At 33.7% G+C, this 17,560-nt stretch overlaps 1 protein-coding gene across 1 annotated transcript in view; it reads left to right on the forward strand.

Annotated features, from left to right (window-relative positions):
• The window catches only part of LOC132546999 (protein RRP5 homolog), a 33,163-nt gene extending 16,095 nt beyond the window's left edge, over nt 1-17,068 (forward strand). Inside the window, exons 25-42 of the mRNA XM_060210735.1 lie at nt 215-352; nt 820-913; nt 1,269-1,351; nt 1,971-2,033; nt 2,548-2,635; nt 4,414-4,497; nt 5,166-5,265; nt 5,609-5,855; nt 6,303-6,422; nt 7,063-7,083; nt 11,983-12,103; nt 12,182-12,328; nt 13,220-13,288; nt 13,469-13,653; nt 13,887-14,055; nt 15,163-15,316; nt 15,719-15,884; nt 16,257-17,068. Coding sequence (XP_060066718.1) covers nt 215-352; nt 820-913; nt 1,269-1,351; nt 1,971-2,033; nt 2,548-2,635; nt 4,414-4,497; nt 5,166-5,265; nt 5,609-5,855; nt 6,303-6,422; nt 7,063-7,083; nt 11,983-12,103; nt 12,182-12,328; nt 13,220-13,288; nt 13,469-13,653; nt 13,887-14,055; nt 15,163-15,316; nt 15,719-15,884; nt 16,257-16,425 — 2,218 coding nt within the window. The 3' untranslated portion in view covers nt 16,426-17,068. The remainder of the gene's footprint in view (nt 1-214; nt 353-819; nt 914-1,268; nt 1,352-1,970; nt 2,034-2,547; nt 2,636-4,413; nt 4,498-5,165; nt 5,266-5,608; nt 5,856-6,302; nt 6,423-7,062; nt 7,084-11,982; nt 12,104-12,181; nt 12,329-13,219; nt 13,289-13,468; nt 13,654-13,886; nt 14,056-15,162; nt 15,317-15,718; nt 15,885-16,256) is intronic.
• The last annotated feature ends 492 nt before the right edge of the window (nt 17,069-17,560 follow it).

The following is a 17,560-nucleotide window of genomic DNA, read 5'->3' on the forward strand; positions in this document are numbered from 1 at the left end:
TCTATTTTCATGCTTCTGAGGAGAAATTCTTTCTAGTTTTGTCAAAAAAGTATTTTAAGATTACTGCTTTTGAGGTATTGGGTAAGTAAGAGACAAAACCCTCTGTGATATGCTGTGATCTTGAATTAAACTACTTGCATATCTGCTTTTCAGAGAGCAAAAGTGTTACATTATTAAGAGTTGAGCTCACAAATTTGATTATTATACTCTGTAGTATTGACAAGACTCACGTCCTCTGTGCTCTTGAACTGCATGAGACAAGGAAGATGGAAATGCTGGGTACAGGGGGAGAAGTATTGAAGAACATTAAAACTCCACACGACCATGAAGTTGGTGACATTGTCACAGCAAGGTATCAGTGATTAGAATTCTTTGTAACTTAAATAAAATCAAAGCCATTTTAAGCATTCGTTTTATTTTTTCAATATTTGCTTAACAACTGAATAAAGGTGATGAATTCTGAGTTCAATTCAGATCATAGAAATCAATAATGACAAAATGTAGTTAATATTTTTAGAGCAAAATGACATTGATAGACCATGACATTGATAGACCACAGATTAAAAGTGATAGTGATTATTTGATAGCACTTAAAATATTTACAGCTATGAAAATTACCAAAATTTTGGATGCAGTCAGAGTTCCAATTAAACATTTTCAATATGGTATTTAGCAGAATATTTGGATGTCTTTTGTTTGAAGTATTAATATTTGAGATCAAAATATTTTGATCTTCTGTTTCGTGAGCATACTAAGTAGTGACTATAAAGGGGAAACGTTTGTATTTTTACTGTATCCAATTTCTGTGTTCTTTTCCAGAGTAAGAAATATTTACCCTCTACAGATAAATATAGTTGTGGGAGAAGCAAGCGGACGAGTTCACATCTGTGAGGTCTCAGACACCATAGAAAATGTAGGTATATGTAAAGTATGACAACATGGCTACACCCTTTTTATCGTTATGTAACCATTTAACTGAAATTTTTTTTTTTTCGTTGGGTCAATTTTGTGGTCACTCAAAGATGTCCAGTTTGGCTGGCACTTGATTTTGAGGATAAATGTTGCTCACACAATCCATTCGGTGTATCTATGTCAACTTTTATCTTATCATCACGGGGAAATAGAAATAGGTGGATTAATAATAAACACAAATTTAAGATGAATTCCCTGATTTTAAAGTTTGTGAAACAGTTATGATCTAACTTGACAGTTTCTATGTGGCTGTAGAAGGTATAGTACCTTTATTACATTATATCTTGTTCTGACAGGGGGAGATGCCCTTGGATGACTTGCAGGAGGGAGAAGATATTAAAGTCAAAGTCATCGGATTCAGGGAGGGAAAAACCTACAGGTAAATTGTGAAGCTTGCCAAAATTGTGGCATTGTGGTATGCTGAAGGTCTGCTGAACACATTGTACAGAAGTTTTACAACCTGATTTATTCCTTTTTTACTCTTTCATCAAGGCCAAGGTTACATGTTGTAGAGAGTTTAAATTTCTATTTCCTCTTCGCTCTATATAGCAATTTACTTTGGTTCAAGAGTAAATTTTAAAAAATGTTTTTTTACGAAACCATTTGTAACAGCTACCTGACCTATATTTTTACAGGACAGTTTTAGCTTGAAAAAGTGTGCACTATACGCGAAAATTTACGGTAGTTTTTAACAGCTACCTGATATATTTTTTCTTTGTTGTTTAACAGCTACCTGATATATTTTTTCTTTGTTGTTTAACAGCTAACTGATATATTTTTTCTTTGTTGTTTAACAGCTACCTGATATATTTTTTCTTTGTTGTTTAACAGCTAACTGATATATTTTTTCTTTGTTGTTTGACAGCTAACTGATATATTTTTTCTTTGTTGTTTAACAGTTACCTGACATATTTTTATTTGTTGTTTAACAGTTACCTGACATATTTTTATTTGTTGTTTAACAGCTAACTGATATATTTTTATTTGTTGTTTAACAGTCACTTGCCTATCAGTCATCCTAACCGTAAATATGCCTTACTGGAGTGTTCCCTCAAACCAAGGTAGGCACTATTAGTAGTGATTCCACTGCTAGATTAGCTAAACGTTCTCAACATACTTTCTTAATTTTGAAATTGACAATTAAATTTTCTCCTATGAGTAAACCAAATTCTGATGAGAGATAGATGATAGAAAATGTTTTACAAAAATAGAGAGCATTTTATATATTGATTATGGTATTGGTGATGGGAGAAAAGATTATTTCTCATGTAACCTCTGGTGAAGATCTTCGGTGCATGGTGTGCGTTTCTCAGGAAGCTGAAAAAATCAGCTAGTCTGTGCTGATATGGTTGAGGTAGCTACCAGCTACTACAAGGAGAGTCTGCCTCAAAATGTCCCTTGTTCATGGGGAAATAAAACCTGCAAACAGATGTCTGACTAGCTCTTCTTGTTTTCTGTAAGATGTGATTTCAAATGTAAAAAGTAAATAACAAATTGTTTTAATCTGAAGATATAATACAAATCTTCCAGGACTGGCAGATTCTTATGTATTTAATCAAATTTGACTATTCACAGTAAACTTAAGAGGGAGGGTACGGATCCTGAGGATGAGGAGGAATGTACACACAACGTAGGAGATCATGTCCAAGCTTTTGTACAGAATGTAAGTCATATAATGTTAGATGTTATGTATTAAATTCTGTCTTGGTTCTAATATTTAAATGATATGGATTGCCCATCAGTTTTTTTTTCCACTAAATGTTAAATTAGATTTCAAGTTTTAAAAGGAGACTGATCATAATTTATCACTAGTCACTTAGAATTATTATAAAACTTACCTGCTCATTTTTCAAAGATTGTGAAGAATTCAGGATTCAGTTAAAGGATTATTTCAACATTCAAAACATGAATTTGCCTGCTGTTTGATTTTAACATCCAGACTAAGACAGTGTGATCTAGACCTATCCTATCAGGTTGGTTATTATAACAAACTTGTTAGGTCATGTGACCCATAGGGTATGGATGACCTGTAGCAATGGTGGTTCCTCTGTCATTGTGTGTTGTGCATAATTCTTCCATTCAAATGACTTCTTCTCAATAACCAGAAGGCCCAGGGTGCTGAAATTGGGCCTGTAGCATGTTGGGATGAAGGGCTACCAATTTTATAAATAAGAATGACCTTGATCTGCTTTCAAGGTCACAGGGGTCAAATGAGTTGAAATGCATAAGCAACTTTATCTTGATAACCAAAAAAACAAGGGTCTTGATATTGGGCCTGTAGCATGTTTTTTCAACAAGCAATATGTCTTGGCATTTGTGTAGTGAATGCATCATTTCATGTTTGCAGAAAATGTCATTCATTGTCTTCTCTGTAAGCTGTAGACTAGTTGAGCAATTTATTTTAGGCCTATTTGGTCTCTTTCATATATAGGCCTTTATAGTCAGATGACCCTTAAAGAAAATGGACCTCCTGTGTATTGAAATTCTGACATCTGCAGAGTGACTGGTTTAGACCCATGACATTCGACTTTCTTAGGTCACTTAATATTATTTTCTTATTATGATTCCCTTTTTCCGGCATCGTGTGCCATAAACTTTTAACAATTTCGACTTCTTCTGGAAAACGCCTGAACCAATTTCAATTAAATTTTACACAAAAACCTGCCATTGCCAATGGCGCACCAAAACTGTAAATTATATGGTCCCCAACCTCCAGGGGCTTGATGGGTGGGGCCAAAAAGGGTGAAATTTATTGAAATTTTAAGAATCGTCTTTTCAAATCACATGTATAATAAAATCAAGTATTCTTCATGGATGGAAAGGCCTTCAGATGCTTTGCCAAAATTGTAAATTTCATGACCCTAGGGTCACACATTTCCTCCATGGGAAGAGTTAAAGTTTACTGTAGTTTATGTAGGGAAATTACATTTTTTAACATAATTTGTTTATTTTTTAATTGGAAATAGTTCAAACCTGGTTAGAATTATAAGTTTAAGATGACAGTTTTATGAGATGCACATATCAACTTCAGCTGTCACCAAGGAGCTGTCAGATGGGGCTTAAAATGGGTCAAATTGACAAAAATTTGAAATATTAAAAGAAAAATTCCATGTACAGTAGAACCAAATACTCTTCATAAAATATAATATAGTTAATATTACTTTTTTAACAAAATCATTTCTATGACATGTTGCAAGAAGCATTGTGACTCAGGTGACCATTAAGATCCTTGAGCCTCTTGTCTATTGAATATGTTGACAGTATTTACAAAAAAAAATTTTAAAGATTACTTTTTGTTTTTCCAGTTACAAATTTAAAACTCTTAGGAAATTATTTGATCATTGATAAATATTACTGTAAACTTTCCCTGTATCTCATTGTTTCATTTTAACAACAATAATCTAGTTGTCAAAATGTTTGTAACTTGTACAAATTTTTCAGTTTGCTAAGGGCGTCCTGAATGTCAGTGTGAGCTCCATGGTCCTTGGCCAAGTCAGCCTGGTTAACTTATCTGATGATCTAGCAGTAAGTGATGATGCTATTCTTACCTGTACTGTTAAACAGTAAAAGATGCTGTACAAGTATCATTTATATCATCAACATAACTATACCGCTGTATATGATAAAGAAAATGACATGTTTTCTGTTACTGTTTTAAAGTTAATAAGATTGTGCTGTGGATAGTATTTCTGTTTCAGTACACTTGTCGGATGAAATTGGATAATATTTGATACTTGAGTGTGACAAATCATACTACCTCTACAATTTCATGGAACCTTACAAACTTAATTTTGAAGAAATATTGTATAGTGATAGAAAACAAACAGTCTCAGAAACAAGTCCAGCTGGTGATAGCATTATGTTTGTCATTGTTTTGGATAACATGATTTTGACAGTATAATGGTACAGATGTTTTATCTAGACTATATATAAAGAGAAGCTTGTGTATTCTGTTGCTCTGTTTGTAACCCTGGGAATCACAGGCAGCAGTATGTTGTTTGACTAGAGTTTCTCTTTATCTAGACTATAGTGAAGTATAAGACTAACAAGAGCCACCTGGTTTTATTCCTCCTGGAGACATTGAAATAAGTTATGACCTCTATTAAATATTTACGTGATTGGAGGAATTTTAATCTGTCTCGGCTTTCATCCTTCTTCCTGTTTTTTGTGTAACTATGTTGGTATTACCACAGGTACTGGAGAATCCAGAGACACATTTTTTGCGTGGTCAGGGCTACAATGCCACTGTGATAGGTGTGGACAATAGTAAAAGACTTGACCTCACCTTTACAGGTAATGTTACTTCACAGGTTTAATCAATCCGAAAATGTTACTTTGTTTTTTTCAAGTGATATGCAGATCATTTTCTAAAATAGAGAAAAAATTATATAAATGCATGTTGTATAATGCTTGTAAAAGCAGGTAACATTACCCTTGTTAAACTTATGTTGAACTTACAATGATGAGCTTTTGAGGATTTGCAAATCTCAGACACTGTTTCAGTGGTCTGTTTAATATTGTTTGATAGTGTGTTAGAGAGAATTTTAAAAAAAAATTTGAAAAGATATGTTTCAGATATGCTTCTCATAAAATTTTGTTTTAAATTTAATGATTATTATTCAATTTGATTTTACAGACCAAGGGAAGATAGAAGTAGGAGAAAAAATGCGAGCATGTGTGCTTACTACAACATATGGTCTGGAGCTTCAACTTGCTCTGTCACTAGGTTACAAGGGCTTGGCCTCCTGTACAGACCTGCTTGACACGTACACAGACAACCCACTCCGCAGCTACAAACATGGCCAGATTGTGCACTGCTGTATTCTGTCTATAGATAAAGATAAAAAACAGTGTCGAGTGTCACTCCGCCAGTCACGACTAAAGTAGGCGATATATGAATCTGTTAGATAACTTACTGCTAATTTTTTTGTCAAACTCCATCCAAAGATGCTGTCCACATAATTACTTTTTATAGTGGATTTTCATTTACTACTTTCTATTTGTTATCAATTTCTTTATGTTTGCTGACATTCAGAAGTATGAAGAGGCCATGAATGTTGAGAGTTTAGACATGACCTGGTAATATATATAGGGGTCAGTGTAGGCAGTGTTTATCTCCTCCTAAGTGGAGATTTGATAAAATTTTAGGTTCAAATCTTTAAGAGAAAGATATGTAAAGGTAGAATTTTAGTTGCTGTTTACAACAAACTGATGAATGATTCAATGAAAAAATGTAAATATTGTATGTTCGTAAAAAAATTGGTTTTCTTGTGATCATCTCACCTCTTGAATAATCACAATGAATAGACATATTACATATTGTTACATAGGAAAAGCAAGCATTCAAAGAAAGTTAAGGACCCTGAAGTAGAAAGTGTTGATGCTCTTAGCAAGGATCAGATTCTCCGTGGCTTCGTAATGGGCTTCAGCAAAGGTTCCCTTACTGTGTGGTGAGTTATCCGATAAACTGTAAAATTTCAACTTTCATTCCTTTTGACCCTTTTTCAAATTAGTGAATATAAAAGGCGGACTATAGCAGAGATATGCAATGTGTATATGAAATTTTAAATTGCCAGTTTTATAAAACAAATTTTAACTTATCAATTGAAATAAGCTTTCTGTTACTGCTCATTTTGAAAAGAGTTTTTGCTGCAATTAAGAAAACAGGAAAGTGGAAACCTTTTAATATGACATGATCCATTTGTCAGGGGAAGAGAAATTGTTTGAAAACAAGAATTTATAATATGCTTTGTTTTTCTCATAGCACAGCAATTATTCATAAATAGTCCAAGTTTTTTCTTACAATATGTTTCCATTTATCCTAACCTATCATAAACTATTGTGAATGATCATGTCATAATTACAGTTTACACATGGTCAAATTGCCATATGACACTACAGTATCATCAGCTAATATTTTGTTGCATAATTAATTCATTCATGCACATTAACAAACTTTCTGTAACTCCTTCTTGTAAGTTGCATATTAAAAGATCTGATTATTCAAATCCATGAGAATGTTATTTTATTACAATTTTCAAACCATCCTGTGTATGATTGGAATTGAGGGTTCTACACAATCTGTTTTAGGCACAAACATATGGTGGATAGGTACTGATAAAAAGTACAGTACCAGCACTGATTTTTTTTTTCATGCTCCATTTTTTTCTCATCTACATATAAGCTTCATTGGTCTATCAGCTGAACACACAACCCACGAGGAAATCAGTTGCAACTTATAATCCAGAAAATATGGGTAGATGTTAAATTACATAGAATATGTATAGGGAATAAAAGGGAAAATCTGTGTTTTAAGAAAAACATGGTATTAACCTTAAAGTTATATGAAAGTGACATTAAGTGGTTTCCGCTGTATACAAACACAGCGAGGCTAGTTAATTCAAATTTATTTTCTATAGCTTTACAAAAAGATAAAAACAGCCACCTCTCCGTTTTATTATACAATAATTTGGATGACCCTGTATACAGTATTTCAAAATCAGTTAAAAATAATTTTGACCATGAAAAATTCTTTAAAATCAGTTCGAATGTGAAAATATTTCAGCAGTTTCAGAGATTTTTAATTGACTATTAATAAATGTATAATCAAATTAACAAGTGATGAACATCTATGCATATTAATGTCCTGTAGGGTTTGCTTTCATACTGATTTTAAATTGCAATTAGCAAAATCATATTTGAGGGTGGTACTTTCAAAGTGAAAAAGCCTGAAAATAACTACTAAAATAGGTACATTTACAGTGTGACATTCTAAAGCAAATAGGATGAAGTGACAAAATTATCAGCTTTAAAGCTGTATAGAAAGTCAACAGTTAATGTTGATATAACATTTTTATATGATCAATACTCATTTATTGATCTTCATCACTGATAGATAATGTGATTCAGTGTTTTCATTTTACATTTGTTCCTGTACACTAAATTGTGAGTGAGTTGATGGATTTGAATCTTTCTGTACACTAAATTGTCAGTGAGTTGGTAGATTTGAATCTTCCTGTACACTAAATTGTGAAATCTTGGGAATGTGTTCTTTCTGTACACTGAATTGTGTGAGTTGATGGTTTTGAATCTTCCTGTATACTAAATTGTGAGTGAGTTTGTAGATTTGAATCTTCCTGTACACGAGTTTGTAGATTTGAATCTTCCTGTACACTAAATTGTGAGTGAGTTTGTGGATTTTAATCTTCCTGTACACTAAATTGTGAGTGAGTTGATGGATTTTAATCTTCCTGTACACTAAATTGTCAATGAGTTTGTAGATTTGAATCTTCCTGTACACTAAATTGTCAATGAGTTTGTAGATTTGAATCTTTCTGTACACTAAATTGTGAGTGAGTTTGTAGATTTGAATCTTCCTGTACACTAAATTGTGAGTGAGTTGATGGATTTGAATCTTCCTGTACACTAAATTGTGAGTGAGTTGATGGATTTTAATCTTTCTGTACACTAAATTGTGAGTGAGTTGATGGATTTGAATCTTCCTGTACACTAAATTGTGAGTGAGTTGATGGATTTTAATCTTTCTGTACACTGAATTGTGAGTGAGTTGATGGATTTGAATCTTTCTGTACACTAAATTGTGAGTGAGTTGGTAGATTTTAATCTTTCTGTACACTAAATTGTGAGTGAGTTGGTAGATTTTAATCTTTCTGTACACTAAATTGTGAGTGAGTTGATGGATTTGAATCTTCCTGTACTCTAAATTGTCAATGAGTTTGTAGATTTGAATCTTCCTGTACACTAAATTGTCAATGAGTTTGTAGATTTGAATCTTTCTGTACACTAAATTGTGAGTGTGTTTATGGATTTGAATCTTTCTGTACACTAAATTGTGAGTGAGTTGATGGATTTGAATCTTCCTGTACACTAAATTGTGAGTGAGTTGATGGATTTGAATCTTTCTGTACACTAAATTGTGAGTGAGTTGATGGATTTGAATCTTCCTGTACACTAAATTGAGTGAGTTGATAGATTTGAATCTTTCTGTACACTAAATTGTGAGTGAGTTGATGGGTTTGCATCTTCCTGTACACTAAATTGTGAGTGAGTTGATGGATTTTAATCTTCCTGTACACCAAATTGTGAGTGAGGCGGTAGATTTTAATCTTTCTGTACACTAAATTGTGAGTGAGTTGATGGATTTGAATCTTCCTGTACACTAAATTGTCAATGAGTTTGTAGATTTTAATATTTCTGTACACTAAATTGTGAGTGAGTTGGTAGATTTTAATCTTTCTGTACACTAAATTGTGAGTGAGTTGATGGATTTGTGAAGTCTGATTCTGTACACTAAATTGTGAGTGAGTTGATGGATTTTAATCTTCCTGTACACTAAATTGTGAGTGAGTTGATGGATTTTAATCTTCCTGTACTCTAAATTGTGAGTGAGTTTATGGATTTTAATCTTTCTGTACACTAAATTGTGAGTGAGTTTGTAGATTTGAATCTTTCTGTACACTAAATTGTGAGTGTGTTTATGGATTTGAATCTTTCTGTACACTAAATTGTGAGTGAGTTGATAGATTTGAATCTTTCTGTACACTAAATTGTGAGTGAGTTGATGGATTTTAATCTTCCTGTACACTAAATTGTGAGTGAGTTGATGGATTTGAATCTTCCTGTACTCTAAATTGTCAATGAGTTTGTAGATTTGAATCTTCCTGTACACTAAATTGTCAATGAGTTTGTAGATTTGAATCTTCCTGTACACTAAATTGTCAATGAGTTTGTAGATTTGAATCTTTCTGTACACTAAATTGTGAGTGAGTTTGTAGATTTGAATCTTCCTGTACACTAAATTGTGAGTGAGTTTGTAGATTTGAATCTTCCTGTACACTAAATTGTCAATGAGTTTGTAGATTTGAATCTTTCTGTACACTAAATTGTGAGTGAGTTTGTAGATTTGAATCTTCCTGTACACTAAATTGTCAATGAGTTTGTAGATTTGAATCTTCCTGTACACTAAATTGTGAGTGAGTTTGTAGATTTGAATCTTCCTGTACACTAAATTGTGAGTGAGTTGATGGATATGAATCTTTCTGTACTCTAAATTGTGAGTGAGTTGATGGATTTTAATCTTTCTGTACACTAAATTGTGAGTGAGTTGATGGATATGAATCTTTCTGTACACTAAATTGTGAGTGAGTTGATGGATTTGAATCTTCCTGTACTCTAAATTGTCAATGAGTTTGTAGATTTTAATATTTCTGTACACTAAATTGTGAGTGAGTTGATGGATTTGAATCTTTCTGTACACTAAATTGTGAGTGTGTTTATGGATTTGAATCTTTCTGTACACTAAATTGTGAGTGAGTTGATAGATTTGAATCTTTCTGTACACTAAATTGTGAGTGAGTTGATGGGTTTGCATCTTCCTGTACACTAAATTGTGAGTGAGTTGATGGATTTGAATCTTTCTGTACACTAAATTGTGAGTGAGTTTGATTTGAATCTTTCTGTACACTAAATTGTTGAATTTAATCTGTACACTAAATTGTGAGTGATCTTGATGGATTTGAATCTTTCTGTACACTAAATTGTGAGTGTTTTTTTGGATTTTAATCTTTCTGTACACTAAATTGTGAGTGAGTTGTTTGATTTGAATCTTTCTGTACACTAAATTGTGAGTGAGTTGATGGATTTGAATCTTTCTGTACACTAAATTGTGAGTGAGTTGATGGATTTGAATCTTCCTGTACACTAAATTGTGAGTGAGTTGATGGATTTTAATCTTTCTGTACACTAAATTGTGAGTGAGTTGATGGATTTGAATCTTCCTGTACACTAAATTGTGAGTGAGTTGATGGATATGAATCTTTCTGTACTCTAAATTGTGAGTGAGTTGATGGATTTTAATCTTTCTGTCTAAATTTTGAATGGATTTTCTGTACACTAAATTGTGAGTGAGTTGATGGATTTTAATCTTTCTGTACTCTAAATTGTGAGTGAGTTGATGGATTTGAATCTTTCTGTACACTAAATTGTGAGAGTGTTTATGGATTTTAATCTTTCTGTACACTAAATTGTGAGTGAGTTGATGGATTTTAATCTTTCTGTACACTAAATTGTGAGTGAGTTGATGGATTTGAATCTTTCTGTACACTAAATTGTGAGTGAGTTGATGGATTTGAATCTTTCTGTACACTAAATTGTGAGTGAGTTGATGGATTTGAATCTTTCTGTACACTAAATTGTGAGTGAGTTGATGGATTTGAATCTTTCTGTACACTAAATTTTGAGTGAGTTGGTAGATTTGAATCTTCCTGTACAATAAATTGTCAGTGAGGCGGTAGATTTTAATCTTTCTGTACACTAAATTGTGAGTGAGTTGATGGATTTTAATCTTTCTGTACACTAAATTGTGAGTGAGTTGATGGATTTTAATCTTTCTGTACACTAAATTGTGAGTGAGTTGATGGATTTGAATCTTCCTGTACACTAAATTGTCAATGAGTTTGTAGATTTGAATCTTTCTGTACACTAAATTGTGAGTGTGTTTATGGATTTGAATCTTTCTGTACACTAAATTGTGAGTGAGTTGATGGATTTTAATCTTTCTGTACACTAAATTGTGAGTGAGTTGATGGATTTTAATCTTTCTGTACACTAAATTGTGAGTGAGTTGATGGATTTGAATCTTTCTGTACACTAAATTGTGAGTGAGTTGATGGATTTGAATCTTCCTGTACACTAAATTGTGAGTGAGTTGATGGATTTGAATCTTTCTGTACACTAAATTGTGAGTGAGTTGATGGATTTTAATCTTCCTGTACACTAAATTGTGAGTGAGTTGATGGATTTGAATCTTTCTGTACACTAAATTGTGAGTGAGTTGATGGATTTGAATCTTTCTGTACACTAAATTGTCAGTGAGTTGGTAGATTTGAATCTTCCTGTACACTAAATTGTGAGTGAGTTGATGGATTTGAATCTTCCTGTACACTAAATTGTGTACAAAGTGACTAAATTGTGAGTGAGACCTTGATGTAGATTTAACAGCACAAAGGACAAAGAACGCAAGAGAAAGCTTCCTGTGACAGTCGTGAACAGTGCTAAGGGAGATAACTCGTCAAAGGATGCAGCAGAAAAAACTGAAGTAAAACAAACCAAGGTAAAGAAATAAAAAAATTCTGTCTGAAGGAAGGAAAAACTGTAGAGTCAGACAGAAAGATATCTGTTTGGTTGACAGGCTTTAGTCACTCTTCCTGCATGTGAGGTCAGTAAAATGCCACGCCTGTCAGTAACAACAGGGTTCTCCTGGGACACCGACCTGTCAAAGGATTCTGTCGCCACACAGTCTGATAGTGACGAGGAGGACAGTGAGATGGATGATCTGGTAGAGTGTCTTTAACTTATACAAAGAATCTAGCTCCCAACTTTCATTAATAACAGATATAGGTCTTTTTAACACTTTTTTCATGCAAATGTACTTAGATTTAGCATCTCTTGAATACCCATAAGTGTCCAAGCTTATGATTTAATTAATGCCAGTGTCCCATCGGTGTCCTAGAATATTATCTAAAGCTAGTGTCCCATCAGTGTCCTAAAATATTATCTAAAGTCATTGTCCCATCAGTGTCCTAGAATATTATCCAAAGCTAGTGTCCCATCAGTGTCCAAGAATATTATCCAAAGCCAGTGTCCCATCGGTGTCCTAGAATATTATCCAAAGCTAGTGTCCCATCAGTGTCCTAGAATATTATCTAAAGCCAGTGTCCCATCAGTATCCCAGAATATTATCTAAAGCTAGTGTCCCGTCAGTGTCCTAAAATATTATCTAAAGTCAGTGTCCCACCCATGTCCTAGAATATTATCTAAAGCCAATGTCCCATAGGTAAAGCTGATAGCTTAAAATTATAGTCTCAAAGATGCACAAGCCAGTTTGCTTCAGGTGTCCCATATTTATGAGGTATAGCTAGTATCCCACCAATTTCCTAAAATTGTACAAACCAATGGTCAGTGTCCCACAAGTGTCCAAACTTGTAAAATTAAAGACCAATGGTCATTGTCCTATAAGTATCCAAACTTGTAAAATTAAAGACCAATGGTCATTGTCCTATAAGTATCCAAACTTGTAAAATTAAAAAACCAATGGTCATTGTCCTGTAAATTTTCAGACATGTTACCTATAGGCATTTTCCCACTATTTGATGTCCAAACTTTTGATGTTTTCCCATTCAATTCTATGTATAGATATAATAAATGAAAACTGCTATATACATTTCAGAAAGCAACAAAGAAAACAAAAGCTGAAATTCGAGCGGAGAAGAAAGAGGAAGAAAAAAAACTAGATGAGGTACATGATACATTGATACTTAAAGCGGCTAGTTGGAGAATCTTGTAAAGTAATGTGTGACCATGTAATTATAATGGGAAGATAAGTAGTAAAAAAGTCACTTCTTTTTTTCAAAAAGGACATGAATATTTTCAATAATAAAGATTTTTTTATCTCAAATATAATACATTTGTGATTTAGTTTGAAAGGCGACAACTACAAGGAGACAACCAACCAGCTTCAGTGGACGAATTTGACCGTCTGGTGTTGACCTCTCCAGACAGCTCCCTGGTGTGGCTGCAATATATGGCATTCCATCTACAGACAGCAGAGATTGACAAGGCACGTGCTGTAGCTGAGCGTGCACTCAAGACTATTTCATTTAGGTTAGTATCCAGCTTAAGTTAGACTGTGCAGCAATGACAAGGTAAATCCAGGCTAATAGATCTAAATGTCCTGTACATTGTATACGCCTACTTGATTCTGTACTGAATATTGTTTTGTATATATACATTTTATTCCATTGCACATTGCACTACTCAGAGTCATTGATTCCAACCTGAATATTGTACTATACACAAGTAAATGAATTCCACACTGAATATTGTAATGTACACAGGGAGGAGCAGGAGAAACAGAATGTTTGGGTAGCCTATCTGAACCTAGAGAACATGTATGGAAGCTCAGATTTGCTCCATAAGGTGCTGGAGCGTGCAGTTGCTCAGAATGAGCCATCCAAGATCTACACACAAATGATCAACATTTATGTCAAGTCGGGCAAAATAGATGTAAGTAACAATTGAAACTATGCAAGATTGATACAACCAAGATGAAACAGAATAGAATAAGTCCACCAGATCAAACACCCATGATAAAACCTTTATTACCTTCGTCTGTCCTAAGAAACTAACAGTATTCTATCATCCATTGTCCTTAGAGACCATCCCTGTATTACCACCATCTGTCCTTAGAGACCAACTGTATTCCATCATCCATTGTCCTTAGAGACCATCCCTATGTGACCATAGTCTGTCCTTAGGGACCGACTGTGTTTCATTGTCCTTAGAGACCATCCCTATATTGTAATTGTCTGTTTTAGAGACCAATTGTGTTTCATCATCCATTGTCCTTAGAAACCATCCCTGTATTACCACCATCTGTCCTTAGGGACTGACTGTGTTTCATTATCCATTGTCCTTAGAGACCATCACTATATTACTACCATCTGTCCTTAGAGACCAACTGTATTCCATAATCCTTTGTCCTTAGAGACCATCCCTATGTTACCATAGTCTGTTTTAGAGACCAACTGTATTCCATTATCCTTTGTCCTTAGAGACCATCCCTATGTTACCATAGTCTGTCCTTAGAGACAAACTGTATTCCATTATCCTTTGTCCTTAGAGACCATCCCTATGTTACCATAGTCTGTCCTTAGAGACAAACTGTATTTCATCATCATTTGTCCTTAGAGACCATCCCTATGTTACCATAGTCTGTCCTTAGATACAAACTGTATTTCATCATCATTTGTCCTTAGAGACCATCCCTATGTTACCATAGTCTGTCCTTAGAGACAAACTGTATTTCATCATCATTTGTCCTTAGAGACCATCCCTATGTTACCATAGTCTGTTTTAGAGACCAACTGTATTCCATTATCATTTGTCCTTAGAGAACATCCTTTTATCACCATTGTCTCTGCGAAAAGACATGCTTATTTTACTCTTCTCTCTTTCTCACAAGAGGTCATTCCAGTTATGCCCTCCTCACTTCTAGAGTAACCCATATTTTATCTTCCCCTGTCCAAGGAGACCATCCCCATTTATCTTACCTGTCCTGAGACACTACCTTATTTTACTGTTTTTTTTTATTGTCTATATTTTTGTTTATAGGAGGCTGAAAATCTGCACAACAAGTTGATACGTCGGTACAGCCAGGATAAGGATGTATGGGGCAGTTTCATGATGTTCTATTACAAACATGAACGTGTTGACGATGCACGCAAACTTCTACAGCGGTGTCTTAAAAGTCTCAATATCAAGCACCGTAAGTAAACATAGGTGGTGGAATGAAATGATGCTGTTCTGTCTGTGCTGGTAAGCTTGTCAATATAAAAAGTAAAGTTGTTTGTTCAGCTCTCCTTCTTACTTAGAAAGAAAATGGTACATGTATTATACAACAGACATACCACTATCATAGCATCAACCAATTCTTATGCATGATTGGTTATTTTGGTCCAGTTCTTTCAGGAAAAAAACAAGGCAAAACAAAATACCTAATAAATCTGGTAAAAACAGACATAATCTTGTGGACATTAAGTATGATGTTGACAGTTAGAACATGTTTGGAACTTATGTGCAATATTTATAAGACTTGTGAGACATACAAAGCAGTCCCTAGACTACTATATCTATGTTAATAATTAGTTTGTGCATCATTACTTTACAGATGTGGAAATGATAGCAAAGAGTGCCCAGCTGGAGTTTAAGTTTGGAGACGCAGAACGTGGCCGGACCATGTTCGAGAGTGTTCTTGGAAACTACCCTAAAAGAACAGATTTGTGGTCAGTTTACTTGGACATGGTGACGAAGTCTGGTGAATGGCAGGAGGCAAGGTCAGTGAAAAGATATCAACACCAACACCAAATACTGTTTCCTTGTTTCTTATAATACAAAAATGTATGATCTTTGAAATGATCTTTTTTATGATAAATGAATAGTGGTCTCTCAAATCTTCATCAAATTTGTCATTGTGAAAAAATATATAGTTAGATAGAAGCCTGTAGTATTTACTGAAGCCATCTGAAGTCTGTTGAATCATTGATTCGAAACTATTCACAAAATATGTGACACCAATTGCAACTGCTTACATAGTAAACTGCCCTATATTTGGTATTACTGTATATGATGTGTCCCTAATTATCTGATGATGGGCTGTTAAAAATGAAACAAATCACATTACAGTACAATCCTTGTTTTATTTACAGACAATTGTTTGAGAGGGTAATTCATCTGAAGCAATCAGCAAAGAAAATGAAATTTTTCTACAAAAAATATTTGGAATTTGAAAAAGAGTATGGAGATTCAGAGACAGTAGAGAGCGTGAAGAAGAAGGCCTTGGAATATGTGGAATCTCAGGGATATATGGATGAGTGAAGCAGTTTTATAGTATTTCATTATCATAGCACACACCTACAATAATCATAAAGAATATCAACATTGGAAAAGGCAGCAAGATTCCATAGTTAAGACTGTACCATTGGATATAAAGATTTAGTTACACGATGTACCATTGGATATAAAGATTTAGTTACACGACGTACCATTGGATATAAAGATTTAGTTACACGATGTACCATTGGATATAAAGATTTAGTTACACGACGTACCATTGGATATAAAGATTTAGTTACACGACGTACCATTGGATATAAAGATTTAGTTACACGACGTACCATTGGATATAAAGATTTAGTTACACGACGTACCATTGGATATAAAGATTTAGTTACACGACGTACCATTGGATATAAAGATTTAGTTACATGATGGTGGTGTTATCAGCTATTGTGACTTTTCTTCAGAAAAATTTTTTTTTTTAACTTTGTGGGATTAACACGATTCTCTAATATTTTATTGACTGTGAAACAGTGGTATAGTGGCTCTTCAACAATGTTGGAGTTTTACCTGTTCTGACATAATTAATTTGTTATATTGGAGGCAGGTTTCGTTAATGAATGATTGGTTTAACCTAACATATTACTCTCTTCATATAATAAAAAATAAATACAATGGAAAATTTTCAGTTCCTTATCTTTGAGTGGTTGACTACAGTATATGTTCAATTTAGTAAGACAAGTGAAGTGCAGCACTTTTCAACCAGTCGACCGGAATTATATTTCCCAATTGAAAGTACCGGTAAGAATAATAGTTATGACCACCTGAAGTGACCAATTACATTTGGTTTTGGTTTTCCCCACATTAAACCCCTTTACACACTTTCACCATATCTAATATTTAGGATGTAAAGGGTGATTAATATGATTGATGTAAAGGGAGATTAATATGATTGATGTAAAGGGAGATTAATATGATTGATGTAAAGGGAGATTAATATGATTGATGTAAAGGGAGATTAATATGATTGATGTAAAGGGTGATTAATATGATTGATGATTAATAGATTGATGTAAAGGGTGATTAATATGATTGATGTAAAGGGAGATTAATATGATTGATGTAAAGGGAGATTAATATGGTTGATGTAAAGGGATATTAATATGGTTGATGT

This window comes from Ylistrum balloti, unplaced genomic scaffold, assembly GCF_031769215.1.
Source record: "Ylistrum balloti isolate Yb309-2 unplaced genomic scaffold, AGI_CSIRO_Ybal_v1 Utg369926, whole genome shotgun sequence".
Taxonomy (NCBI): Eukaryota; Metazoa; Mollusca; class Bivalvia; order Pectinida; family Pectinidae; genus Ylistrum; species Ylistrum balloti.